This window comes from Rutilus rutilus, assembly GCF_951802725.1.
Source record: "Rutilus rutilus genome assembly, chromosome: 22".
NCBI classification, from domain to species: domain Eukaryota; kingdom Metazoa; phylum Chordata; class Actinopteri; order Cypriniformes; family Leuciscidae; genus Rutilus; species Rutilus rutilus.
Genome location: NC_140227.1, coordinates 4,477,606 through 4,505,258, shown reverse-complemented (window position 1 = coordinate 4,505,258; position 27,653 = coordinate 4,477,606). Strand labels below are relative to the sequence as shown.

The 27,653-nt window shown below is 36.5% G+C and overlaps 2 protein-coding genes across 2 annotated transcripts; one reads left to right on the top strand and one right to left on the bottom strand.

The window, feature by feature from the left end:
• Positions 1–511: 511 nt before the first annotated feature.
• On the bottom strand, positions 512–22,155 carry dgkab (diacylglycerol kinase, alpha b). Its single transcript, XM_084394866.1, has 24 exons — positions 21,935–22,155; positions 21,248–21,349; positions 20,667–20,743; positions 18,666–18,810; positions 16,890–16,964; positions 16,637–16,686; positions 16,371–16,445; positions 15,238–15,354; positions 15,017–15,134; positions 13,582–13,670; positions 13,324–13,434; positions 12,494–12,583; positions 12,280–12,363; positions 12,079–12,152; positions 10,132–10,206; positions 9,963–10,048; positions 9,623–9,712; positions 7,157–7,317; positions 6,377–6,441; positions 6,196–6,286; positions 2,533–2,707; positions 1,288–1,408; positions 1,111–1,171; positions 512–1,008 (listed from the first exon to the last, which is right to left on the bottom strand). Exons 2-24 carry the CDS (start codon positions 21,318–21,320, stop codon positions 931–933), a joined length of 2,181 nt encoding a protein of 726 aa, XP_084250992.1. The 5' UTR covers positions 21,321–21,349; positions 21,935–22,155; the 3' UTR covers positions 512–930.
• Positions 22,156–22,210: 55 nt separating this feature from the next.
• On the top strand, positions 22,211–26,738 carry nabp2 (nucleic acid binding protein 2). The gene is made up of 7 exons (XM_084394864.1): positions 22,211–22,429; positions 22,628–22,739; positions 23,497–23,635; positions 23,844–23,915; positions 24,154–24,229; positions 25,471–25,519; positions 25,902–26,738. The coding sequence occupies exons 2-7, from the start codon at positions 22,661–22,663 to the stop codon at positions 26,075–26,077; spliced, it is 591 nt and encodes a 196-aa protein (XP_084250990.1). The 5' UTR covers positions 22,211–22,429; positions 22,628–22,660; the 3' UTR covers positions 26,078–26,738.
• Positions 26,739–27,653: the final 915 nt, after the last annotated feature.

Here is a 27,653-nt window from a genome sequence, read left to right as displayed (position 1 = left end):
ATATGGTACTGCACTTGTGAAAACCCCGATTTCCCCTTAATAAAATGTAAATATAGCATGTTTAAAAATATATTATGTAACAGAACCTTCATAACTTAATGAATTTGAAGACTAAATACCAAAAGCGACTGGGTGAAAAAACTGAGTTGGACAGAACAAGACAGAATTGCAATGATGTTCTCATGTTGAGATTTCCGTGATATCCAGAGGTGAAATTGTGCAACTGACTCAAAACTGAATGGCTACATTACAACATGACTGTCTAAAATCAAAAAAGTACTGTGGCAGTGCCATGGTCAGGGTTGTCGTCAACTTTTTTATGCCCTTCCCTTGCTAACTTCCCTCTGTCTCATTCACTCGGTGTACATCATTGCTTAAAAAAATTATATGAATAAGAAAAAATATATAGTGAACAAGACATCTAAAATCCATCCGAAATATGTGTTTCCATCGATGTTTACTTTGATGTAGACATGTATTTTAGATCACATAGAGAGATCACGAGTTTGGAAATGTTCACACATACTGTAATTAACACACCTAAAAACATGACATCACAGTTTCAAGATCAAACATTTTAGAAAAGAACAATACATGAAGGCTGTTAGAACCAGTGGTTCCCAAACATGTTCCTGGAGCCCCAAAAAAAGCATGATGGAAAAAATACTTGCTTGCATAATACAGCCTTGTTGTAAAGCATTACCAATCACTAAAATCATAATCCCATTTTGCAAGATACTAGTATTATTTCTGTATTACACATACTTAGTATTCTTAACTAACAGAAAATACATAATTAGCTGAACACAAGCCTAGTGTAAAGGAAGGCAAGAAAATAAATTATTCTTATATAAATATTATAGCATAATGCTCTAAAATACATTTCCTTCACATCTTTATCTTCAGTGATATGATCTTCAAGCTTCCGTTTTACTTGAGGAAGCATCCCAGTGTTTTAGCAGAAGGAGCCATCAACATATTAGCCTGATTTTTGTGTGTGATGTGAATCTACAGACAGACAGAAAATACTGATGTTATTTAGGAAGAATAATAACCTTAATGCATGAAAATGTGTTTTTATACTGTAGGTCTTCCGAAGAGTACACTTACCGTACATGCAGGCTGCATCCACGGCTCTCCATCAATCTGCATGGGCAGAGTTTTATACGTTCTACAGGAAAGATATGTTGTAAATAATATTGAAATAAAATTGCTTATTCAAATGGGTGGTCAAATGTACAGTATATGGTAAAACACATTTGATGAAATATGATCTGGTTTCCTCACCTGATAGTGACGTGAGCAGCCTGAACCAGACGGTGCGCTTTACTCTTCAAGCCTGTGTAAATCTGACCCATTTCCACCACACTCTCCAACCCAACAACCTCTAGGAGTTTATCATTCATGTCTACAAGCATAAACAGCATTTAGTGTGGAAGACTATGTCAAAACTGATGATTTTGCCAAGAAGGGCATCATCGACAAACACAACCATGAATTATACTAGAACTCAAAATGTTTAATACACATTCCTAATCTTAATATGAACTCATTGGTTTATTTCTATGTCCAAGAAAATGTTATTCTTTCTTGAAAATGTAATAACTTGCTCTGAAACGCCTTTCCTTTTCAGCTGAAGTCACATTGGTCCATTTATTTCACAACCAGTCTTATAGAAATAACTTTCGACAAAATCAATTCCTGATGATTTTATTTTTGAATATTTTGTTTCATTTGGGAATGTTGTATATTGAAATGTTGAAATATGTTGCGTAAGTTCTGTGTCTTGTTAGACAGTTGTGAAAATTGTATAAAATATACGGAAAAAATTTTGATAAGAAATAATATTCAGACCTGCAGTACTGTCAACATAAATAACCTAGATATTTTAACGAGTCGTCAGTATTTCCAGTCTCACTTCCTGCTGAATCTGCGTAGGTTTGTAACAGATTTGCATAGCGCCAGTCTATGTTCTTCATTGGCTGCCGTGAACAACGTCCACTTTGAGCCTCAAACACTGTAGTTGTATGTGAGACTGGAAGAGTTTGGTTCGTGTTGTTCGTGTGGAGAAGACGCTGTTTTCTGCTGACAAAGCAAATCCACTTTGATGAGATTGATACGGTAAAACCGACGCCATCGTTACTGTTCGTATCACTGAGTATCGAGAGCTGAGGAAGATCCGGAGCTGAAATTCAGATATGATAATGAGCGTTTGGTTTCTGACACGGTCGACCAATCACAACAGACTGGGTCATCTGACCAATCAGAGCAGAGCAGCTCTCAGAAAGGCGGGGTTTAGAGAGACTGAATCCTTGATCGAACCGTTTCAGACACTGAGAGAAAAGAGCTGATGCTGCAGTGAATATTATGAGAAAATTAAAGAGTTTTTGATCTTGGATGCATGTAAACATGTTGTAGGAGACTCCAAAACAAAATTAGGAATCTTTAAAATAGCATAATAGGGCTACTTTAAGTAAGCATCTAACCTTAGAATTGACAGTGATTTTTTTACTGTAATAAACATTTGCTTACCCTGTGAGCACATCTCAAGAGCATCAGGATCAACAGTGACCTCTTGCCACTTCTTTAGTTTCTCAACACTCTTTGTTTCTCCCCACAGGTTTGAACCGCCGTGCATGCTGGGAATGTTCAGGACAGCAACACCCTCCAATGAGAGTCTGCTCAGATCGACAGGAACACCACAACACTACAGCGACAGAGATTCATCAAACTCATTTTGAAGCAGTGACAGCGAGATACATAAAATGAACACAAATAAGGCACGAGGCAACTATACAAAGAAAAGAAAACTGTTTGTTTAAAGTTGCACCTTTTTACAATTCATAAATTACTATTCTTGTAGGCCAGAATAATTTGATGGTTTGAATATTTACTAACCTAAAAGGTGCAATTAGCTCCAATATCAAAGTGTATGAACTGCTATTAAAGGACAAGTTCGGTATTTTACACTTAAAGCCCTGTTTACAGATCGTTTCTGATGAAATAGAACGGTTAAGATTAAAATTTGGACACATGCTGCTGTCCCGAGAATTTTAGGTTTATTTCGCTTTTCCCCCCCACCTACAGAATGGGTGCATAGGTGCACTCGAACATATCCTTCCTAAAACGCATTAAACTTTCGTTTACAAAGAGATGAAACTCACCGAGTGGTCAGGGGTGTTCACTGATATGCTCACACAAAAATCGCTGCAAAATATGCTTTCCAACAGGTTTTATCGTAGTTTTTGTCCAACTCCATTGACTTGTATTGAAAGAGCTGTGTGAGGTACGGTATTACTCCGCCGCTTCTTCTTCTGCTTCTTCTGTGTATTCAATGAAATGCCAGTGGTTTGCTTGCAATTGGCAAAGGTGCATTATCGCCACCAACTGGGCTGGAGTGTCTATTATTCAAGCTCTCAACGGAAGAATCTACGGGTGTGAGACGTTTGGAAAAATAGATCCACAGTTTTACAACGAATGGTAAAACACCTGTTGGAAAGCCTCTTTTGCAGCGATTTTTGTATGAGCATATCAGTGAACACCCCTGACCACTCGGTGAGTTTCATCTCTTTGTAAACGAAAGTTTAATGCGTTTTAGGAAGGATATGTTCGAGTGCACCTATGCACCCATTCTAGAGGTTTTGGGGAAAGCGAAATAAACCTAAAATTCTCGGGACAGCAGCATGTGTCCAAATTTTAATCTTAACCGTTCTATTTCATCAGAAACGATCTGTAAACAAGGCTTTAAGTGTAAAATACCGAACTTGTCCTTTAACTGGTTGTGTTCTGGTCATTTTGACCCAGAGAGGATTTTCCTTTTCCCGAAAATGCTAGTTAATGTTATTGCAATTGACTAAAACTGACTGACTTTGCTCACACATGGTGTAACAACTTCCCAAAATATGTTTGATAATTTATGTGCTTTTTTTTCTCAACCTTATTAAAATGACCAGACATAAAAACAAATTGCATTTAAATCTCTCATTATGGATTCAGTCTTTTTACCTACTTGTTTTCTTTCAATTAGCAAGTTTTGTATTTCTTTTTCGAGCTGAATGATCATAGGCCTCATTGATCTGAGTTTTTGCGTTTCAGGTTTTTTTTAGATGAACAAACTTGAGAACAAACCTTTTTTCACTCAAACACTACGGTGCATAAGCTCAGAACAGTGAGGCCTACGATCAGTCAGTTCCAGAAAGAAATACAGAACTGTGCTAATTGAAAGAAAACAAGATGATAAAAACTGAAAAACTGATTATCAAATATAATTCTACTTCCTGTACACTTGATCCTATTCCAACATACCTTCTATGAACTCTTTTGCCTTCACTTATTCAATCTATTACTCATATTATAAATAGATCTCTTGCCACTGTCTACGTTCCGCATGATCTGAAAGTAGTGGCCATCACTCCAATTCTAAAGAAGTCTGGCCTGGACAACACCATTCAGAACAATTATAGACCAATATCAAACCTCCCTTTCGTTGCCAAGTTACTTGAGAAGGTAGTTGTGGCACAACCTGCAGTCACATTTAGAGGAAAATAATCTTTTTGAACCACTTCAATCTGGATCACAGCACAGAAACAGCACTTTTAAAGGTGTTAAATGATCTCCTTCTGGTTTCTGATTCTGGTGCCCATAGTATCCTGGTTCTTGTTGATCTCAGTGCAGCATTTGACACTGTGTGCCACTCTAAACTTTCTTTCTCGAATGTCTGCAATAGGTATCACTGGTGCTGCTCTTCAGTGGTTAACTTCTTATCTATCGGATAGACAGCAAAAAGTCGATCCCTTACCGTCACTATTTCTCATGGTGTACCTCAAGGTTCTGTACTTGGTCCTCTTTTATTTCTCATTTATTTGCTGCCACAAGGGCAGATCATCAGACGGCATGGTCTCAACTTTCATAATTACGCTGATGATATTCAAAATTATTTCACGGTTAAACCCAACTCAGTTTGTCCACCCGCTTCTGTTATCTCTTGCCTTCAGGAACTTAAAACATGGATGTCTGATAACTTCTTACAGCTAAACACTCTTAAGTAATAAAATCCAACTTTTCACATCCTCTTTTGTAAAGTCACTTTGGCGAAAAGCATTTGCTAATGCTGCCAAAACTGAAATCTTGTTGATTGGCTCTAAATCACAGAGTTTACACCAGCATGACACTTTTATTGATATTGATGGTGTTCAAAAACTGTGCGGAATCTGGGAGTTTTGTTCGACTCCTCGTTATGTTTTGACTCGCACATCGTCAGATTGTTAAATCAAGCTTCTTCCACTTGCGGAATATTGTTCGTATACGCCCCTCTCTTAACTTTGGAGATGCTGAAACTGTTATCCACGCTTTTATAACCTCCAGATTGGACTACTGTAACTCCTTATATAGCGTCTTACCCACCAAAGCAATACATCGCCTTCAAATGGTGCAAAACTCTGCTGCTCGAGCCCTTACATATAATAACAAATCTGCACATATCACTCCAATCCTTTACCAACTTCACTGGCTTCCTGTGGTCAATCACATCCAGTTTAAACTGTTATCCTTAGTTTATAAAGCCTGTCATGGCCCCGCACCTCAGTATCTCGCTGAGTTAGTGCAACCATATGTTCCTGCCTGGACCCTTAGATCTAGCAATAATAATTTGCTTGTCGTACGCAAGTATAAACTCGCTACTGTGGGTGGTAGGGCTTTTAGTGTTGTAGGCCCTAAGCTATTGAATAAGCTGCCCCCTAATCTTCGTGCCACCCCTAACTTAAAACTCATCTATTCGCCATGCTCAATAAATAAATGTTTTCCTCTTTATTTCTATGTCTTCCACTTTTTCATTTTTTATGTTACATGCTTACTTTATCGAAATGTATGTTTTCTTTGATTATGTAACTTCTCATGTTAATTATTTGTAGTTATTGGTTGTCTTCATCTGCTTTTTTGCTTGTCTGATTGTTATAATAAGAAGATTGCTTTTCTCTTTGTTTGTCAACTGTTTGTATTATTTTGTGAAGCGACCTTGGGTTCTTGAAAGGCGCTATAAAAAATAAACATATTATTATTTTTATTATTATTATAAAAAGATTGAATCCAGTATTTGGTGATAAAATGGCATAATGACAGATTTACAAGCAATTTAAAAGACGGGTCATTTTTGACCCGGAACACTAAATTAGCTAAAGGATTTTCAACAACATTTACCTCAATGCTGAGACATTCCTTGAGGTTCCTGCAGGAAGCTGAAACAGTCTCAGATGTTGCGAGTTGAAAATACCACAGCTTATTTCTGGCTCTTTCAGGGCATAACATAGAAAAATGTAGAACTGAACTAAGTAATAAATGCACAAATTATCTAGTTAAAAACACAGCACAAGATTCTGACCTGCTGTTGAACTTCTGTGGATCCTTCTCTCTCATCACATGAAACTGGTGAGCTATAGATGCGTCCTGTTGAGGGAACAACATCACACTGGAAAATTACTGACACAAATACAATATATCTGCCAATTACAGAAATACAGATGCATCATTCTAAGAGCTTCTTAGCTGCACCATTTGTCAAGAGGAAAATAAAACGTTCAGTCCAGACTAGGGGTGTGATGATACCCTCATGTCACGATTCGATATATATCGCGATACTTAACTCACGATACGATATTATTGCGATACTCCATGAGATATGATAAAAGGTTAACAAAAAATGTACTGTTGATTAAAATGCTAAATTTGGTATTACATTGTGGGTGTAAATGAATAGTCTTGGACTTGGTGCTGGAAACCCAATGCACAGGATAATAGACGCCAGAATAAAAATACCCTTCTGAAGGGATTCTGAAGCTGAAAATACAGAATTATTTTAGATGAATATTCATGCACTCTGTCACTGACTAGATATATTTAAATTTGGCGTTATCAGGAACCACAAATATCCCCCCATTGCATTATTACACACACACACATATATATATATATATACATATATATATAGTAGTTTAATGTAGTACTGACACTAAAACTGAAAACTTGATTTTTTTTCTTTTTGGGTGAACTATACACAATACAGATTGTCACTATCCACGATACATATTGTTGCATTTTTGTATTACGATATATTGTGACACGATATATTGTTACACCCCTAGTCCAGATTCTTGGCGCTCACCACACCGATAGAGAAATAGTTGTTGATGATGTCATTGGGCACTGGGTCGCCCTCATCTGCCACATCAGCTTGAATGACTCGCAAACTCCAGCGATCCATCAGCACTAATGTGCTCTCCTCAATCTGCTTAAGGATTTCTGTCAGATCACTGCCTTCATATCCTGTTTAATCCAACACAGAAAAGAACAACAGATGCCTTGAATTATGAATACAGACTTCTACCTTCAGGCAGACGATTCAAAGCCGAACCGTTTCAAAAACTCATTTGTGCCAACCTCAGTGACCGCTTGTATGAGCATTTTATCTTCACCCTTGCACTCAATGTTCTCAAAATATAAGCAAAAAAACATTATTTATACATTGTTCTTGGATTTGTTCTTGGCATTGTTCTTATCTGTTTATTTAAATGTTATACTTGTTCTAAGCTAACAAAAATATATTCCAAGAACGTTTCGCAAATGTTCCCATTAAGTTATGAAAACATTATTTCCTTAAATGTTCAAAATGATCAGTTTTTTTTATTATTTAAAAAGTTTTCTCATAGTTACCTGAACGATAAGGGAACATTCAACTTTGTCATTCTGCAAACATTATTGGAACGTTTCTATTGAATGTTCTGAAACAATGTTCTGAGGTTTTTTGTTTCTCCTTGATTGTATTGTATTTTAAGTGATACATTTTGGATCTTGTGGTATTCTTTTAAGTCTAGGTTGTCTAGGTCTGCCTAAACAAGACGTTTCTGTTTATCAATGAGCACCTTCCCTGTAAAAAAATGAACTTTTCAGAAAAAAAAGTTCCATAAACAATGTATGAATAAGGTTCCCCCTCTCGTTATTCAAAGACCAGGAGCCAGGTGCAGAAACATTACACCATTACATAAAGACTGTGTCTTAAGAACTAGTCTGACCAACCAGCAGTTAGTTAGGGGCAATCAATCAAATTAAACCAATCTACATTTTTATGTAACTGACTTAAAAAAGTTTTTTGGTAACACTTTACTTGAAGGGGTGTGCATAAGACTGACATGACACTGTCATAATCATGACACATGTCATGAATATGAAGGAGGTTTTATGCATGTTTATGACAACTGTCATTAAGTGTCATTCGCTCAATTATGACATTTTTAATGCAAATATGACATTGTGTGAGATTTCTTTGTTATGGCAACTTGACATTACTAAGACAACACAACCTGTCATAAATATGTCATAAACATGACATAGCAGATTAATTATCAAACTTAAGAAACCACTTAGCTTTATGGGTTAACATTTCATTAAACTGTCATGTGGTTGGTTTTGACATTGGCTGTCATGAAGCCATTATAACATTTTAATGACAAATCAAATTTGTACCACTGTAGTTGAGGTCAAGAAAAACATTCATGACACAGTTATAATGGCCTCATGACAGCCAATGTCAAAACCAACCACATGACAGTTTAATGAAATGTTAACCCATAAAGCTAAGTGGTTTCTTAAGTTTGATAATTAATCTGCTATGTCATGTTTATGACATATTTATGACAATTTATGTTGTCTTGGTAATGTCAAGTTGTCATGACAAAGACACTGACAGGTTATGATGTATTGGTTTATGTCAAGTTGTCATAACAAAGACATCTCAAACAATGTCATATTTGCATTAAAAATGTCATAATTGAGCGAATGACACTTAATGACATTTGCCATAAACATGCATAAGACCTCCTTCATATTTATGACATCTGCCATGTCATGATTATGAAGGTGTCATGTCAGTCTTATGCACACCCCTTCAAGTAAAGTGTTACCAGTTTTTTTTGATGGCTAACTTGTAAGACTAGCCTTAGTTAGCAGTTTATACAACCGGCCTCATACATTTAAACGAACATTCTATTAATGTTACTTTGAGAGAACCTTTCAAGAATGTTAGTCAAAGTTCTGAGAACATGGGTTACTTTTAAATGTTTCCATAATGTTTGCAAAATTATAAAATGGAATGTTCCCTCAATGTTCAGATAACCAAGAAAAGGTGTTTTTAAAACATTTTAATAAATGGGAGTTTTAAATAATCCGAGAACATTCAGAAACAACATTTTTATAACTTAATGGGAACGTTAACAAAACATTCGTAGAGCACGTGATTGTGAGCTGGGATGCTGTTGACTGAGGCTCTCTTTGTCTGTAGTTTGTATATAGTGGAGTGTTTCTTGTTATGTTGTTTGGTTTGACTGTTTTTTACATATATTTGTATGCACATCGCACTTACTAAAACTATTTAATGTAAAAATGTTATCATTAGTAGTAAGAACTCAAGTCAATTGCATGAAAGGTTGCAGCACCTATGATGAATGAGCAACTTGCTCACAGTAACATTAAACTGCCTTGGTATTACATTGTGGGTGTAAATGAATGTAATTGTAAATATCCCTCTATGTAAGTGTAAATATCCCTGAATGATGCAGTAGTCATGGAGACCCACCTCCTCCCCAGTGCAGACATCGAGCCAGATCATTCCCAGTTCCTAGAGGAAGGACTGCAACTGGAGGACGAATCACCATATCAGCTTTATCTGAGGAGGGGGAAAAAACAGGTCTATGACAATACTTTTGAGTATTCATTTTATGAGTGTAATTTTGATTGCAATATGTCTTCACATGTTTTCTTAAATTCAATGGCTGGAGAATGACATTATATTCTTAATAAATTACAATAAAAACAACTGGGTAAACAAATGGGTAACAAAATACTACATGATTAACTAAAATTGTGTGCATACTATGACAAATCTTTGGATTTGTGCATGAGTTTATGTTTCTCACCAATAGCATCTAAAATCCAGCCGACAGTGCCGTCTCCTCCACAGACCAGGACTCTGTATTTATGAAGATTTTGAAAGAGCTGGAGCCTGAAACGAATACACGCACACATGAGTTTGTTTCATGCTGCTTTGTAAAGGTGTGTTAGTCTGCTCTATTTATAAAAACGTACCCTGGATTTGGTCCTCCATTGTCAAGACTGTAAACCTGTCGTGGGTTCAGGAGGTACTGAAACTTTCTCAACACCCTGCAACAAACCAGATAATGTCATCAAGCAAGTCATTTTAAATGTGCTTATTAGGTAAGTGTAAAAAAAAGTGTTTTGGTCTCAACCATTTTAGGAGACAAAACAGCCAGCAGTTAGACTGGGTAAACCGATTTGATTTCGCCCTGCAGCTCAGGCTGGAAACTTGTACATTTTTCTATCCTGCTTCGGTTACAAATCTGCGGGGACCAATCACAAACTGGCTTATACACCTGGTGCGCTATTGGCTCTCGCACGACCGTCAATCCAATTCCTTTTAACCTCTCGACGATGCTCAATGGCTTCTTTTAGTTTAGCAAACAAATCGCTCGAGTGGGTGTAAATAGCACTCACTTTCACTGGGTTTTTTTTGCACAATCTGCAAAAATCGCTCAAGAGCTTGTTTGCATATGACGTCACGTCACTGCGTTGCCATGGCGCGAAATGCAGATGGAGGGCAGGAAGTGATTTATTACATTTAGGAAGCACTATAACAAACTCAAAATGCCGATGTTTTGCGTCGTTTATGGTTGCTCAAATCGATTAAACCACGAGGAGTTTTATCGTGTACCAAAAGTTGTTGTTCACAAGGGGGAAAAATGCAAGAAATTGACCGAAAACCGCCGGAAAAAAATGACTTGCAAACCTACGTCTGCGGTCGGGAGGAGCCGAATCATAAAACGCCCGTGTGTGCAGTGATCACTTAGTCAAAGGTGAATTAATACAATTTATGTGGATGTTTGTGTAACGTACCAGTTTCTGAACTTTGTAAAGTTAAAGTAATTGTTTATTCTTTTCTTTGAGTTTGTAAGTTACCCCTGTAACTGAAGACAAATGTAACGTTACAGGCAAATCTTTCAATTCAATTGAAAAATCACTCCTCTTCATAACGTAAGTATCACGTCCAACATATGTTTACATTTTTTGTTATATTTTTCGCTTGTAATAGCGTCTAAAGTAGTACAGTTCGGACTTTCCTCCATCTCGTCCATTCCGCTCTTCACTTCCTGCCCTCCATCTGAATTTCGCGCATCATCACAATCACGTGACTGCAAACCACCTATGCTACAAACCAACACGTTTGTTGACACGTTGTTTTCGTGTCGCTCTGCAAAGTACGTCACCCGGATCATTGATCTGATTGGTTGAAGGACTATCCAATTGCGTACAGAGTCATTTGAACAATGCCTGTTGATCACGCCTCTTGTGCAGTAGAAAATACAGAGCAGACTCTCCAGACTAATGTTCAGTCTTAAAAGATTGAGCTTGGTCTGGTGATAGCCAGACTAGCTAGCATTAATTGTTTTAACAAATATTTCTTCAAAATGTCATATTACAATGCTATGCTAGAGTCTCCTACAATGTTTACATGCATCAGGTAAAAAAACTCTTTAATTTCCTCATAATATTCACTGCAGCATCAGCTCTTTTCTCTCAGTGTCTGAAACGGTTTGATCAAGCATTCAGTCTCTCTAAACCCCGCCTTTCTGAGAGCTGCTCTGCTCTGATTGGTCAGATGACCCAGTCTGCTGTGATTGGTCGACCGTGTTATTAGCTCATTATCATATCTGAATTTCAGCTCCGGATCTTCCTCAGCTCTTGATACTCAGTGATACGAACAGTAACGATGGCGTCGGTTTTACCGTATCAATCTCATCAAAGTGGATTTGCTCTGTCAGCAGAAAACAGCGTCTTCTCCACATGAACAACACGAACCAAACTCTTCCAGTCTCACATACAACTACAGTGTTTGAGGGTCAAAGTGGACGTTGTTCACGGCAGCCAATGAAGAACATAGACTGGCATTATGCAAATCTGAAAATCCAATAAAGCATAATAGAAGCATAATATTTAATATTAATAACAGAATATAACCTCTTTCCTTGTTTTCCGCCACTCTTTGGGTTTACAAACACCAAGAGAGGGTGTGTGTCCTTCACAGGAAATATCTTCATAAAGATATAAGTAGAGTTATAGAGAAAGCACATACATACATTTAATCAAACATTCTGTATCGCAAAAACATTTAATTACAATATTTGGAGTCAAGATTGGTTTAAATGTAGAACTGCTTGCCTGCAAAAAGTGTCCATCTGAGTTTATGTTTACCAGGTAGTTTTCTCCCAGACTGCTCCCCGAAATAGAGTCAGCTTGATCCATCTATAATTGATAATGAGACAAATAAAAGTTATACTTATTGTATATAAAATGCTATTATAAATCTAGCCAAAGTGCCTTATATAGCAACAACACTAAATAATGGTTTTATATAGTTCTAGCTCTTGCTTACAGCACATATGGCCCACGGTGGAAGGATGTGATGCTGTAATCGCTCACAGTCACAGTGAGACGAGCCCAGAGGAACACAGTCACTGTGGCGCTACGTTCATCAGCAGCAGCAAAGACAGAAAACATTAGCATATACAGGAACAGATCTGTCTAAATAAAACTATATTATATTATATAATTATATTATTACTAAACTATATCATATTATGCCCTTTTTCAAAGTCTTGATGTTGTTTTGTGCTCTACTAGAACAGGTTTTCATGCTTGAATGTTGACTATTTCCCCCATATTCTCCATTGTTGCAGCTCCTCTCTTCCCAGTCTGTCAGTAACGCTCTGTTTAGTTCCTGTCTCTAGAAGCCCCTCCTTCTGAAAAGCACACTGTGCTCTGATTGGTCGGCTGGAGCAGTGTGTTGTGATTGGTCAAGCAAGTGTGTTTGGGAAATGTTCCGCCCCTTAACATAACCGTCAGTTTCAACACAATACTAACTAACTCAACCAGGCCCCGCCCCTTTATTCTGCGTATCAATTGGAATATTGTGACATGTTCGTATTATTGTATATATTATTATTAATAATAATAATTATTGTACTGTGCTAGACTAACTGGGACTTGTCACAGCATGTGGTATGTGGTGGTGTGGCGAGACCGGGGTTCGAATCCACTGTGAGACACCAATGTGTCCCTGAGCAAGACACTTAACCCCTAGTTGCTCCAGAGGCGTGCGACCTCTGACATATATAGCAATTGTAAGTCGCTTTGGATAAAAGCGTCAGCTAAATGAATAAATGTAAAATATAAATGTATGTGGATAAAGAAATCAGCACTCACCATGCGGTGACACCATGCACAGCTCTTTCCTGTGAGTATCTTGATCTTTTTGTGGCAAATCTCACATTTGTTGGACTCACAGTCAGCACTGATCCAGTCATGAACTGAACACTGGCAAAGGGGGGAAAACAGTAATTCGCAGGCCAAGCATTAATGCCTTTTGTGAATCAATTTAACACATAATTAATAGCAAGTTAATGTTACTTAAAGCAGAACACAATGTAATGGTAAATCAAAGGTAAATGAATCATCTCTCACCCCTATCTCTGTTTTGGACCTGACAAAGGTCCTGACGCATGGTGTGTGGTTTTTGTTGGCGCAGCTGCTGTGGACGGTGTACTTGCAAACTAGAAATCAATAAAAGAAGAGGGGAAACACTGACAATGTCATTATATTACAAAATACCCACAGGAAAGGGCATTTACAAAGACGCAAGAAATTCTGAATGTTTAAGGCTGTACATATTCAGTGTTATGAAAAAGAAGTACACTTTAGGAGTCCTTATTAAAGACATAATATACTTGAACGTGAACTGAATGTAATGGACATTTAATTGCATGTTATTTGGAATTATGTAAAAACGTAGTTTAGTTTAAATTGTTGGCTTACATTTTAAATTAGTGTTTTTTGACCAACTTAGTAAAGTAGGACATAATTACATGTGATTTCGTAATGACTTCTATTGTCTTTGAGATATGGAAATTAAGAAAATAAAATGTGCTGCTGAATTTACTGACAAGCATTTGTGGTTAACTACAATATACATGAATGTCATTATTGAACTTGAATGTCATCTATGTACGTTTTTTTTTATTTACACATTTTTAATGAAGTTGCAGTATAGTACATTTAAAATATGTAAATTTAAAATGTAATACTGAATAACACACTAGTGTTTAAAAAAATCGACAAAATATTAAAACATGATTTAAAATGTACTTAAAAAAATTGGACATTATTACAAAGCGCACTTTTTAAAGTGTCATAAAAGTTCAATTCTCTTTCAATACACTTAAGTGGCCTTTTATTTTATTAATATTATATTATCTGCAAGTACAGTTTTTTTAAATATACTACATACTAAATCTGACATACACTACATTCAATACAGTTAAGCACACTTCTTTTTCACAAGGGTATTCGAGCATCTATCCACTGAATACTAAGGGCCGGATTTACTAACAGCTTGCGTCAACACAAACCCTCTTTTGCTGTTAAAAAAACTACTGTCAGGATTTACTAAAGACACGCAGTGAAAATTTAGCACTGAAAATGCGAGGACAGGGTTATTGTTGTGGCTGACCTTATCGCATATGCATTTATAGGAGTTTCACTTTCAGATGCAAAATTTATAGCAGGAAAGTATTTGAATTAATCATGTAAGGTGATTTACTAAGGTTTGCGCTCGTCAATTGACTATTGACCATTATTTACTGTCTAAAAAAGCATGTTTTAAACCAGACACTAATGTGCACTGCTCTTGGTAGATTGGGTTGCTCATTATGGAAATGATCCGGCTACGTCTGTGTTCTTTCATCTGTGCGTCATCAGTAGATCAGAGTTTTTATGGGATTGCGCTCTCACGCTAATTTGCCCTGTTTAGTAAATCTGGCCCTAAATGTGTGTTTAAAGAGACAAGAATAGGTATAAAGCTTGCCCATGAATTAAAAAAGGTTATCATTGATAAACTCACAATTGCAAGACAAGCCCTGTTTTCGCAGACCCAACATCATCTTCTGACAGACAAAGCAATATGTGGGCCTGTTGAAGTTCTTCAGTCGCCAGACATGCTGGCCGTCCTTTTCAGCTACCTGTAGATAGTGTTAAAAGCATCTAATGTAATCAATTCCACACCATATGACATTCCTGATCTCATTGAATGATTACATATACATTCTGACAAAGGCTGTTTACCTTTAATCCAAGCAGAACCAGTAGAGGAATGTTGTTCAAGCCCCCTTGTATCCACTCTCGAAGGGTTACAGTGCCACTGCTGTCCACGTCCATGGCTTTCAGCATGTCTTGAAGTACCTAGAAAAAAGGAACAATGTACTTGTATTTTCATTAGCCTAAAATATACTGCCATGTATTAGTTCTAGGCTTGGAAAAAGCAAACCTACCCATCTATGGTTATAAGCCTGGCTAGGAAATGATGAGGCTTATCTGTAGGGCTACTAACCTCACTCAGCCTCACCTTTGACCTGAACGAGTACGGACTTTCATTTTGAAGAAGTACTACAAAAACTCACTTTCTTTCATCCTCAATTTAATGTGTGCAAACAGCGGCTCAGAAGAGGAACTACAGACCAACCCCAATGTGCGTTTAGCGCCATCACCTGATCAATATAATAAGATGAATTAAAGATTTTATTCTGTCAATATATTTGACCTCTGCTGTTTTTCGTGACTTCTCCTGCTGTAAAAATTAGGTATCAGCAACAGCTAGGTAGCAACGTTGCATCAAGTCATCACTAAATTGGACAGTCACGCTAAAAGTGTGTTGTGTTAGTAAGGGGATTTTAAGGCTTTGTGTCGGGGAAAAAAGAAACGAATTGAGTGTGTAACGACTGCCATCTTGTATTATTTGTGTAAGTAAATGGAGTCGGAAGTCGGAGTCGACTGAATCGAACACCCCTACTTCAGTGGCCCTTTAAAAGCAGAAAATCTGTGCCTGTTGAAAAAATATTTGCCAGGCCACTTCTGTCACTAACTTATGGAAGCTCGTTTCCGACTTTTAATCTAACTTTTTTCTTGCAATTGTGAGTTTATACCTCACAATTCGGAGAAAAAAAATCTGAATTGCGAGTAATAAACGTGGAATTGTGAGAAATAGTCAGAATTGCGAGTTCATATCTCTTTATATCTCAATATTTCTCAGATTTGTGAGATATAAACTCACCGTTGCAAGAAAAAAGTCTGAATTGTTACCTTTTTAATGTTTTTTTTTATCCTGTGGCAGCAACAAGCTTCCATACTAACTTGGAAAAAGCAAATGTGGTTTCTCCAATTATACCTTCTGAAGGAGTTATTTGTATATATGAACTCACTGGCTTTAGTTCTGTCACATCCCATCCGAGGTATTCGGCAGCTTGCATCATCTGTGTAACAATTTTGTCAACTTCCTATTCAACAAAAACACACAGAAAACAAGAATTAAATAAACATTATCATTTATTTTAAGAGGACATCACTGGACATGTTAACAGGCTAATTTTATCCTAAGTACGCTAAAACAGGAAATACATCACACTCAAGACAAGAGGGTAGCATTAAATGAAGGAAATATCAAAATCTCATGTACTCCCGTTGTTACCTTGCTATCAAGAAGTCCATTGTCATCTTTATCATACAATTTGAAGGTGTCTGCCAAATAAGTATCATATAATTGATAAGTACTTTGCATATACACTGCCTTTAATTACACTTAAAAACAAATGGCAAGTTTAAATCATAATTTAAAATATTAAAACAATTATTAAACCAATTTCGCACTTTATATGGTATTAGTACATAGTATTAGTGATATTATCTGCTAGAGATCACTATAAATTCAATGAATGTCTTACACTCTAGTTTGTCTCGTGGATTTCCATCCTCCAATATGGAAAAGTAACACAATACAGCTTTAAGAGAGACACCACCTGAAAGAGCAGAACAAATAATACTGAATATCAATGTAATGCTGAAGTAAGTGCATTTTAATACTAACAGTTAAAGTTAATACATTAGTGTGTGGTTAGTTACATTTTATTATACAGCCTTTAACAGTCCCACCACGATTTTACAGGATTTTTCACAGGATTTCTGATTATTAACAGCTCAAAAATGACTATATTCCTGCAGCTTTTTAAAAAACTGTTGATATTTGTGGCATTTGTGTGTTGTTTTGCAGTGAAAACCCACAAAGTCATTATGTACTTGTGCAGTTTAATGTTGGTGACAGTAACAGTACAATAACTGTAAATATTTTTGTCCATAAATACTGAAATTAATCGCAGTCCTGGACTCTAATGCACAAGGCAATTCTGCTTCGCTGAAAATACAGAATTGTGTTTGTGACAGATGCTTGCACTGATTATATATTGTACATTTTAAATGGAAAATACTATTGTTTTTAACTATTGTTTAACAATTATAATATTTCCTATGTTGTAATATTGTTTTTGCACTTTTTACTATTTAAAATAGCACTGTCAGTGATTGCATTCACTCATAAAATGTGCAATAATGTAGGCCTAAATCAGGCATAATGCGGAATGTCTTTATACATTCTATTCTTTATTTTATATGGTAGTTTAGATTAATACTATCATTAAACCTCTATAGACTTTCATTAAATCTTGTGCATTTAAAGGAACACGGCGACTTTTTGGGGGACTTGAGCTTATTCACCGTATCCCCCAGAGTTAGATAAGTCTATACATACCCTTCTCATCTCTGTGCGTGCTGTAACTCTGTCTGACGCAACCACCGCTAGCCTAGCTTAGCACAAAGACTGGAGGTAAATGGCTCCAGCTAGCATACTGCTCCCAATAAGTGACAAAATAACGCCAACATTTTCCTATTTACATGTTGTGTTTTGTACAGCGTGTACAAATAAAAAGGTCACATGAGACACAGCCATCTTCTAACCGTAGACATACTGGGAACTATATTCTCAGAAGGCGAAGCACTGCTACTTGGGCGGAGTGACTGTGATGAAAAGGGTATGTATGGACTTATCTAACTCTGGGAGATAAGGTGAACAAGCTAAAGTCTCAAAAAGTCGGGGTGTTCACTTCTGCGGAGTGATTTGCTCGCAGCGCCTGAGAAGCCCCGTGGTGAGGAGCAGAGAGTTCGCTCAGAGTTGGAGTAAATCACTCCGCTCAAGTAGCAGTGCTTCGCCTTCTGAGAATATAGTTCCCAGTATGTCTACGGTTAGAAGATGGCTGTGTCTCATGTGACCTTGTTATCTGTACACGCTGTGACTATACAAATCACAACATGTAAATAGGAAAATGTTGGCGTTACTTTGTCACTTATTGGGAGCAGTATGCTAGCTGGAGCCATTTACCTCCAGTCATTGTGCTAAGCTAGGCTAGCGGTGGGTGCGTCAGACAGAGTTACGGCACGCACGGAGATGAGAAGGGTATGTATGGACTTATCTAACTCTGGGGGATACGGTGAATAAGCTAAAGTCCCAAAAAGTCGGTGTGTTCCTTTAACACATAAATACAAACAATGTGTTTGATCTCTCACATGGTTTGTATGCGAACAGGTTGGAAAGACAACAGACAAGTGTGTTTTGAAACGTTTACTGAAGTTCTGTAAAATGACTCCTGAACAATGAATCAGCAGCTCACCATCTTTGCTGTGAGGACTCGTGTCAGGACCAGACCGCTCAGATCTTTGGAAATACCAGTAGAGACGCTGACAGAGATCAGCTGGAAAATCATCAACCTCAAGATAATTCTTGAGGAATAGAGAAAATCCTGTTGCATCTATGTGCTTCAGTGGGGAAAACGCAGAGAGAATGTGATTAAAAAAAAGGCCGTTATCTGATTGGCTTGAGTAAACGGTGGGCGGAGTCCACTTATTTGTGGATTTTTCTGCACGTCGACGCTAGAAGTGTTTCAAAATCCACAGATGCGTGGGGGGATTTACAAATGCACAAGAAGAGATTCACAAATGTGTGCAGCGATTTACAAATGCACAGAAAGCGGTTCACAAATAAATGCCAGGCAGAGTTGTGTTTGTGACATAAAACACATTTGTAAATATATATATATATTTTTGCAAATCTCATTCTATTTATTTGTGAGTTTTATACATTTTTGTGAGACTCTTTACATTTATTTGTGGATCTTAATACAAATTTTTGTGAATTTGATCATTTTTTGTGAATCTCAATCTATTTATTTGGAATAATGCAACAATTCTAACCCCATACTTCTTCCCCCCACTTCATTCCCTTTACACGTTCTTCTCTTCACTTAGAAAGATTATATAAAAATTATAATGTTCTATGTCAATATAAGTGAATCAACAGTCATGTTTGGTCTCATTTAAAATGTCTCAGTGCGACTGGTACAATGGTACAACTCCCTGTGTCTAGAACTCTAGTCAATGCAAATTCCTATTGTAAGTTCATTCCTCACATTGGGGAATGTTTTGTCTTGGTCTGAGTATATAAAGAAATGTCTTCAGAGATCAGCCCATAACGCCCATAAGTGTTGTTCAGACACATCTTTTATTCTTCATCTCTGAATATTTGATGTTATTGTATTGATTATCTTTGAATTGATTATGTAATTGATACATTTACCTGACTAATAATAAATTGTTACATTTGGATTCATTCTGACTTACTGTGAAATTATTGATTCTAGTAGATTACGTTAAGTCCATAACACCACAAGTTTACGCTCAGTTTAGTAACGGTTAGTTCTACTAACCCATAAGCCATAACCTAACACTTTGATCATATACCTGTTCATCATATAAAGTGATTGTGTCTCTTCAGAAATTTTGGACTAAACTGCTCAATTCATAATGGATTAGTTTTACGATCTCTTTATGAACTTTTTGAAGTGTCAAAGTGGTAGTTGCGTAGCTGTCAATGGAAGGACAGAAATCTCTCCGATTTTATCAAAAAGATCTTCATTTGTGTTCTGAAGATGAACGAAAGTCTTACGGGTTTGGAACGACAGTAATTAATGACAGAATTTACATTTTTGGGTGAACTAACCCTTTAATGATGACATAGTTTTATTTGTATTACATTTTTGTGATTATTTTTGGCTGAACTATCCCATGAAGACAGTTTCTAAGTTATAAATTAGGGCTGCACAATATATCGAAATATCGCAAATGCATATATATCGCAATATGCATATCGCAAGAGCTTGCAATATCTGGGGTCATGAACAAAGGACAAAGAGAAAATCACTCACTGCTCTTGGCTGAATAACTTTTGTAGCTTTAATAAGAATCAGTATATATTTAATTCATACAGTGAGAACTAAGCAGTGTTTATTTTTACGTTTGATTGTTCAGTTTCTTTTGTTAAATAAACCTAATGTAGGCCTAGCTGAAACCTAAACCACACTGATGTTAAAATAACACTTCTTATGCTACAGTAAAACACTGCTGTTCACTTTCAGAAGTTGTAGGGATGTTTTCTTGTCACAAAAAGAATGTGAAACACAAATTTTTCCCCAATATTGTGCAGCCCTATTATAAATGTAACTAAAACATCAAAAAGTCACCTTTACATTTCACATATCATTTTTGAAACCGAGATGATTCCATCATTTATGTAGAAATAAACTACTGTAGGAGCCAGTAGAAAGTGTTCAGCTTACATCTCCAAACCTGTGACGGACCAGCTTTCCACCGGCATGAAAATCCTTCATCGCATCTTTTGCCTTTATCCTGCTATCTAGGAAATTTAAAACAAAACAACAAAAAGATTTGTAAATTGTAAAAATGAAAACCTTTTCTCAGACATTTAATTTATAATATTCTGTTCCATGATTTATCTTCCCTAGTGAAAAATAAATACACCAAAACTAATTTGAAAAACATTTATTTTATGCTAAGTATACTACAAATAGATTTATATATTTATTCATAATATAAATATCCTGCAATTGTTCTTTTAGTATACTAAATTGATATACGTAAAAGTCTGCTAAATTGGAACAATTAATTTGGTACTAAATGTACTTTATTATCTTTACTAATAGTGATATTAAAGCACATTTTATACTTAATATTAAGAAATGTGCATTGTGCAATAAAGCAGTACTCAAAATAATCAATATCAATATGTTAATGGTTTGTAGTATACTTTTTCCCCACAAGGGTTATTATTATTCTGTCATCTGTAAGTCAATAAAGTAAATGGAGAATGAGTCCCATAATGTTTATGAAAGACACTTACATTCTAAGCACTCCAGCAGCTGAATGAAGTCAACAGGGTTAATCTCATTTACTAAATCAGATTCTGTGGCCATTTTGTTTGTCCTACTACGTCACTCTTAACCTGAGAAATGAGGACGGAGAGAGGGGTCAAAATGCATGATGAATATAGGCCTATGGATGTACATACCTATAAAGATACTGTAGAAATAATTGAATAAATGTGCCCCTAATTAGAAACCAGGTGCATGTTTATTTAGGCTATCAAAAAGGTGTTTGATTATAGTGCTGAAAAACTATCATTATTTCCACAAGTGAGTGATTATGAGCTATAGTATTTCTACTGTACTGAAAGTTCCTGTTCAGCTGACCTGTGGTAGATGACCAAAACAAGCAAATAAACATGCATTTATTAGCATACACATTTTGTTCGAGTTATGTGAGAATTGAGTGCTGAACAAATGCTAATCTAATATCAAATTCAGCCCACATAAAAACTAAGAATTCGTTTAATAAACTAATTTAAAAAAGACTTAAATTATCTTTTAAATAAATAAATAAATAAACGCCGAGGCGGTCGTTACTAATGACAGTTCTAATTAGGAATTTTCCAACAATTTAAAGGGTCTCTTTATTGTGTGACAGTGTGGGAATTCATATAACAACTATTTTAAAAGGCATCCAACACATTTATTTGAATGAATCTTACCTTTAAAAAGTCGAAAATTCTTTCGGTTAAGAAATGTATGGGATTAAATCACACTCTTCAACGCGTCAAATTCAAAATGTGGATTAACACGCATGCGCATTACATATCATTTACAAGAAGGACAAACCAGCTGTGTCCCGGATTACGCTGAATATTTCCACATAATTTTGACCCATTTTCATTTAACTATTCCAGATAATTCAACTTTCATGTTCTGTTCTGTGCAGGTCGGATAAATGCGTGCGGATAACTACGTCATAACGTACGGAAAGCATTGCGTCATGACGTTAATAAAAAAAATACCACTGTAAACGGTAGTTGACTGTCCAGAGAAACTGTGATGATTGACAGCTGTCAGAACATTCAGCGTCTTAATTCATATTACTAGCCTATTCCGGAGTCTATTCCGGATTGTTCACACAAAGCATAGCAGATGACGAGAAACAGTAGGCTACCTTTAAAAGAGTCCGTGCAACCGTAGCTCAATGCTAACCAGTAAGTGTTTTCATTAGTTTCCTGGTTTGTTTAATATTGTTGATCAGCTGTCAGTGTCGCACGTGCATGCTTCATCACAGTTAGTTTGCCAAAAAGTTGTTTGCATGCATGCATCTTTAATTAAAATTGTCTTGCATGTGATATATGAAACAGTGAGTGTAAAATGCATCAGATGTGGACTGGCATGTTGTGCATCAGGTTTTGCAGGATTTGCGCAGAAGCAGACTGATCATGAGCACAGAGACTCATGTGAAGGACATTAAACCTGGACTCAAGAATCTCAATGTCATCTTCATCGTGCTGGAAACAGGTGTCCAAACAACACATCACATGCTGACAGTGAAACAACATAATCATTTAACTCTGCGTTAACCTTTCACATTTCAGGAAAACCACAAACAATTGATCATACTGGAGCCAACAACACTCGCTTTAGTGCTGTGTTATCGTCATATTCAAAATACGGTCATATAAAAAGTTTCGACACACTTGACTGACTGTTTCCAAAATCCAAATATGTGTTTTTGTTTTAGTAAGTTAACTGACACCAAAGTAATGATACTTTGATACTGTATGTTATGCAATACTGTAATAAACAGAAAAAAAACAATGTTATTCAGATGGTACATATTTAATAACTTTATTTTTTCTGAAATGCTAGAAATTGTACAAAAATAACTATGACTAGGAGCTGTTTAGAAGAAAATAAAGGTTGTGGCGATTTTTGAAATGGGCCATTATTATGGCAGCACCAATTTTGCGATACAATGTTATATAAAATAGGGCTTATTAAAATAAGGTAATTTATCTTATATATTAAAATAGGGCTTTACCATATAAAATGATGAGGTTGCATTAACATTCTCTTTATTGGACCTTTGATATTGTATGCTCATGAATTTCCACAAACAAGAACATGAAACAGACAGGGTCGGTGGAGTGTGTTCTATCACTTAAACCCCAACGGTTGTTTATTACGATACACCGTTCAGGCCTTCTATAATACATATTTATCAGCTATAATAATAGTCTAAAGTATCTGAACTCTGAATCTTCTCTTCTTCAAGGACGAGTGACGAAGACCAAAGACGGTCACGAGGTGCGCACGTGTAAAGTGGCCGACAAGACGGGCAGCATCAGCATCTCGGTTTGGGATGAAGTCGGTGGACTCATTCAGGCTGGTGACATCATCAGACTTACCAAAGGGTGAGACTGCGTTTAATATCAGTGATGCACATTTTAACATGCTGACTATGTTTAAAAGACAGTCGTTCTACCTCAAATGAACTTGATTCTCTTCATATACCAGCATAAATGTTTTACAGTCTTAAAATACTTGATTTTACAGTAAAAGATCACTCTTCGTATATGTTTTACAGTCTACAGAACTGTCTATATTTGTATTTTGCTGCAGTTACGCCTCAGTTTTTAAAGGCTGTTTGACACTGTACACTGGAAGAGGAGGTGAACTACAGAAGATTGGAGAGTAAGTTTTAATCATCAACCATTTCATTTTATTTAATCATTCATATTTTTTAGGGGTGTAACGATACGATACATACCACACCACGATACTGAACTCACGATATTGTATTATTGCAATACTCCAAGACATGGTAAAAGGTTAACATAAAATGTGCATTTTTGCATATTGTATTGCATAAAAAAAAATATATATATATATCATTGTGAATAAATTCATGTGTTTGTATCCAACTTGTAAGATTCTGCATGGTGTATTCTGAGGTGCCAAACTTTAGTGAGCCAAATCCAGAATATCTGTCCCAGATGAATAAAACGGTACGTCTTCTAGATTTATTTCTGTGGATTTGCCATATGATGCTGTTTTAAAATACATTATTTTGTTTATTGGGTGTACTAGAATGGGTTAACATGCTTCTAATGTTAAAAAAAACACTGTACATGTTTGCAGCAATTCTGTTCCCAGTCGGTCTGAAATTTACTGATTGTATTCCGAAAAGTGCTCTGATTGGCCAGCTGACCCAATGCATTGTGATTGGTCATCTGAAGCGAGTGTCGGAGTATAGCGCTTCTCACAATATATATAGCTTCCAAGCAGCTCTACAGAAAATGCATGAGTCCACGTTACAATTTAGAGTGATCTGTCATCAGAGGTGACTGTGTCCAAGTTATGTATTTCAGAAATGTACATATACAAATCACAGTTATCTAATAAATGTATTCATTTAAGGCAGAAACAATGAGCTCATTGAAGTAATGAATACATGTTTGTTAACAAATTGTTAGGATATATAGAAAAACATAGCATTGGTGCAATACCATAATTGCGAGCTTCAGCTTCCAAGGCTTCTAAAGCAATTATGAACACACAGTTTTAAAAAATGGTGTCGGTTTTACCGTATCAGTTCGAGTCCAAGTTGGATTCTGAAAATGCGGATGATCAAGACGATCAGTCAGAACTTGCAACCAACTTTGAGGTTCAGAAAGCTGTCCGGTGTAAAATGCACTGTGCACAAGCAGACCTTTGGGTTGTATTGCTCTGGAACTTTATGAGTAAATCTAAACCTTTGATTAACTTCTGAATGCGCTTTTGCTTTCGCATCCAAACACTTCAATTCACTGAAATCGTGTATGCCTTTGGGGCGGGCATTATGCTAATATTTCACACTGTGACAGACATTTGCAGAAGTAATATCTGGACTTCGATCGAGACGTTTAAGGCCTCAGTGTTCTCTGTTAGATTGAATTAAAGTGATGTTAGTTCGCCCAAAAATGCTGTCATCATTTATTCACCCTCAAGTTGTTCCAAACCTGTGTACATTTCTTTGTTCCGCACAAAAGAACATATTTTGTGACTAGAACGTTTGTAACTAAACATTTGTGGGGCACCATTGAAAAAGTCAGTTGTGCCCCACATCTTACAAGGAAAAGGAAAACGTTAAAAAGCATCATATGGCCTTTTAAAAAAATGAACCTATTCACTATTAAAAAAAAAAAAAAATAATAATAATAATTAACCACTGGTCATAGTAATTGACTTTCTTCTTGTTACCGGTCAGGGACTGAATGACCAGAGCAACCTGAACAGCAGCACTGGAGCCAATGCAGGTATAATTATATAGTGTGGCAAGTGCTTTTTGCAGTGAACCACTACCTTGTTTTTGTTTTTTCCTTTGTAAGAATTCAAGCACATTTTGGGATCCTAGTTGGGTCCAATTTTCAGTATTAACTACGACTTTTGCCTCAATAAACTCCTAATTACTGCTTAACAGTTAGTAAGGTAGTTGTAAAGTTTAAGTATTAGGTGGATTAAAGGATATAGAATATATATATAAGTACTAATAAACAGCCAATGTCCTAGTAATATGCATGCTAATAAGCAACTAAGTTAATAGTGAGAATTGGACCCTAAACTAAAATGTTACCAAATATTCATGCAATGTATTCATATATTCATTCAATATTCTTGACTTTTTTTTATTCTTCGAAGGTAATGACACTCCCAATGGAAATGGGGTGAATTCTCAAAGCTCTGGAAACTCCACCAATCCACAGCCGGCTGGACGAGCGAGTGGTGGAAATGGGAACCGGTCGACACCAAGTCCTGGTGTGGGGGGAACTTCTGTAAGCAACGGCAAGGAGACGCGGCGAACACTCAAAAGATGATTTAGTTTAGTAATGGAGCAACATAATCATTGCAAAATGGTTTTGGCGAGCAGCTATTTGTCATGTCTCATCTTGAAGACATGTATTGATAAACTTTGGAACTTCATGCTTTCATGTATGTTGGTTTAACTCTATAGATTGTCCAGTCTTGTAAAGTCACATATTTTATTATGTATTTCTCAATTAGTGAACAAGTTTCTCAACTTGTTTCGCCGTCTCAGAATGGACACACTAAACTATTATAGTTTTTAGCCCAACTTCTGAATGTTAGTCAACTTTTGATTATCAGTTTCAACATTCATCTTATTCAGTCATTTTTAAAATGGCAATTTTGTTAGCTAAAATATGTCTGATAAACGGAGCCAAAAACAAGCACCAATAAGTAGGTTCCAAGCGGATGGAAAATGTGGATAAAGTGAGCACAATTGTCAAGTTATTGTGCCCAAGACTAGAACTCCAGTTTTCCAGTTTTCTCAGAACTTTAAAAAAATTGCACGTCTATAAATTAAAATTATAAATTCTCTACTGCTACTGTATTGTTGCTTCCTCTCTGCCATTCTCTCTCAATCTCTCTTGTCCAGATGAGATTATTTCAATATATAAATAACATGATATCTAATGCCTTGGAGAAATTTGCCCCATTAAAAACAACCGTCCCCTCAAATCATTCCTCCCCATGATTCACCCCTGAACTTAGAGCAATGAAAGCTAAGGGTAGGGGTATTGAACGACTTGCTATTGCTTATTCACACACTCTAACTACCTTTCAGTGTTATAAATGAAGCAAAGTGTAAACCCAGGACTCTTTTCTCTGAGATGAACAAACTTGTCAAACCATCATCTTTTACAATTATTGGCTCTATTGAGCCTCGTGAAACTTTTTTCCTGCATCATCACATTGACAATATCTACCAAGCTTTCCCCCATCTGTTCCTACAGATTTGTCTCCTTCTCAGTCTGTCCACCCGCTCTCAACCTTAACTACTAATACATTTGATTACTAAATCGAACTCCTCTTCCTGTCAACGTGACCCAATTCCAACTCATTTACTCAAAAACTTCTTTGCTTAAGTACTTAAAAGGTGGTTGTCACACAATTGCAGTCTCACTTGGATAAACATAACCTGCATGAACCTTCTCCTGGCATCTGACACTGGACATCAGCCTCTTGGTTCTCCTGGATCTGCCATTCAGTACTCATTTTTCCTTCAGTGGTTAACTTCACATCTCTCGGATAGACAATTAATTTGCATTAACAAACACAAATCTCGCTCCTTCACGATCTCCCGTGGTGTACCTCAAGGTTCGGTACTTGGTCCACTACTATTTTTAATTTAGATGCTTCCTCTTGGCCAGATCATTAAATTGTCATTTAGTGGCCTTCCAGCTAAAGCAAATGCTACAAAACTCTGCTGCTCGTGCCCTTACATCTGCTCACATCACTCCAATCCTTCACCAACTACACTGGCTCCCTACTGCATTCAGTTCAAACCACTTGTCTTACTTTATAAGGCCTGTCATGGTTTAGCACCTTCATATCTACCCTCACCTTCAAGACTTTATTCAGCCTTACGCT

Bases quoted from the DNA above. Each gene is read 5' to 3' on its own strand.
- dgkab (XM_084394866.1), bottom strand. From the start codon at position 21,320: ATGGCCACAGAATCTGATTTAGTAAATGAGATTAACCCTGTTGACTTC. The intron at 15,135-15,237 runs GTAAACAGCCTT...CACTATCTACAG, and splicing joins TGGTTCTGCTTGGATTAAAG to GTAGCTGAAAAGGACGGCCA. The intron at 13,435-13,581 runs GTGAGAGATGAT...CCCCTTTGCCAG, and splicing joins GGTCCAAAACAGAGATAGGG to TGTTCAGTTCATGACTGGAT.
- nabp2 (XM_084394864.1), top strand. From the start codon at position 22,661: ATGAGCACAGAGACTCATGTGAAGGACATTAAACCTGGACTCAAGAAT. The intron at 24,230-25,470 runs GTACGTCTTCTA...GTTACCGGTCAG, and splicing joins TGTCCCAGATGAATAAAACG to GGACTGAATGACCAGAGCAA. The intron at 25,520-25,901 runs GTATAATTATAT...TATTCTTCGAAG, and splicing joins CAGCACTGGAGCCAATGCAG to GTAATGACACTCCCAATGGA.